The following is an 851-nucleotide window of genomic DNA, read 5'->3' as shown; positions in this document are numbered from 1 at the left end:
ACGTCGTTTTGGGCCAATCAGAGAGCCGCATTGAGTTAAAAGCAACCAATGGGCTTTGACGGCGCGTGAAGCAAACTAAAGAAAGAGACTAATAGGGGAAATTTATGTGTGTGTTTGTNTGAGTGGTATTGGGTTCATTCTACTATTTGACTGTCGAGCTGAGCAGACGTATTAGAAGCTAAAAGAAGAAAATGGCCCGTACGAAGCAGACTGCCCGTAAATCCACTGGAGGCAAGGCCCCAAGAAAACAGCTGGCCACCAAGGCTGCCCGAAAGAGCGCCCCAGCTACCGGCGGTGTAAAGAAACCTCACAGATACCGACCCGGAACCGTGGCTCTGAGAGAAATCCGTCGTTACCAGAAGAGCACCGAATTGTTGATCCGAAAACTTCCCTTCCAACGATTGGTGAGAGAAATCGCTCAAGACTTCAAGACTGATCTTCGATTCCAGAGCTCAGCTGTCATGGCTCTCCAAGAAGCCAGTGAGGCTTATTTGGTCGGTCTTTTCGAAGATACCAACTTGTGTGCCATCCACGCCAAGAGAGTGACCATTATGCCCAAGGACATTCAATTGGCCCGAAGAATCCGAGGCGAACGTGCTTAAAAAGTGCAGTTCTTGCAATCAACAAAAAAACGGCCCTTTTCAGGGCCATCCAAAATCTCAAAAAAGAGTGAAAAAAGTCTTTATCTTGAAACAAAGTACGAAGTACAAAATCCCCTCCTGTCCCTCTTTCTTGCCATTTCCCCTGATTTCGCTTCAAAATAGAACAGCTCGTAGTAAAAAGCTGACGAAAAAGCCCTGGTCTAGTCTAAACCTTGAGGTAAAAAACACACCATTGACCACGTTTATAAT

At 46.2% G+C, this 851-nt stretch overlaps 1 protein-coding gene across 1 annotated transcript; it reads left to right on the top strand.

The window, feature by feature from the left end:
- Nucleotides 1–191: 191 nt before the first annotated feature.
- LOTGIDRAFT_146472 (hypothetical protein) lies at nucleotides 192–602 on the top strand (the record flags this gene model as incomplete). Its single annotated transcript, XM_009067482.1, has 1 exon — nucleotides 192–602. One exon carries the CDS (start codon nucleotides 192–194, stop codon nucleotides 600–602), a length of 411 nt encoding a protein of 136 aa, XP_009065730.1.
- Between the last annotated feature and the right edge of the window lie 249 nt (nucleotides 603–851).

Source organism: Lottia gigantea, assembly GCF_000327385.1.
Source record: "Lottia gigantea unplaced genomic scaffold LOTGIsca_829, whole genome shotgun sequence".
Classification (NCBI taxonomy): domain Eukaryota; kingdom Metazoa; phylum Mollusca; class Gastropoda; family Lottiidae; genus Lottia; species Lottia gigantea.
The sequence above is the reverse complement of the archived record's forward strand: the minus strand, read 5'-3'. Positions and strand labels throughout refer to the sequence as shown.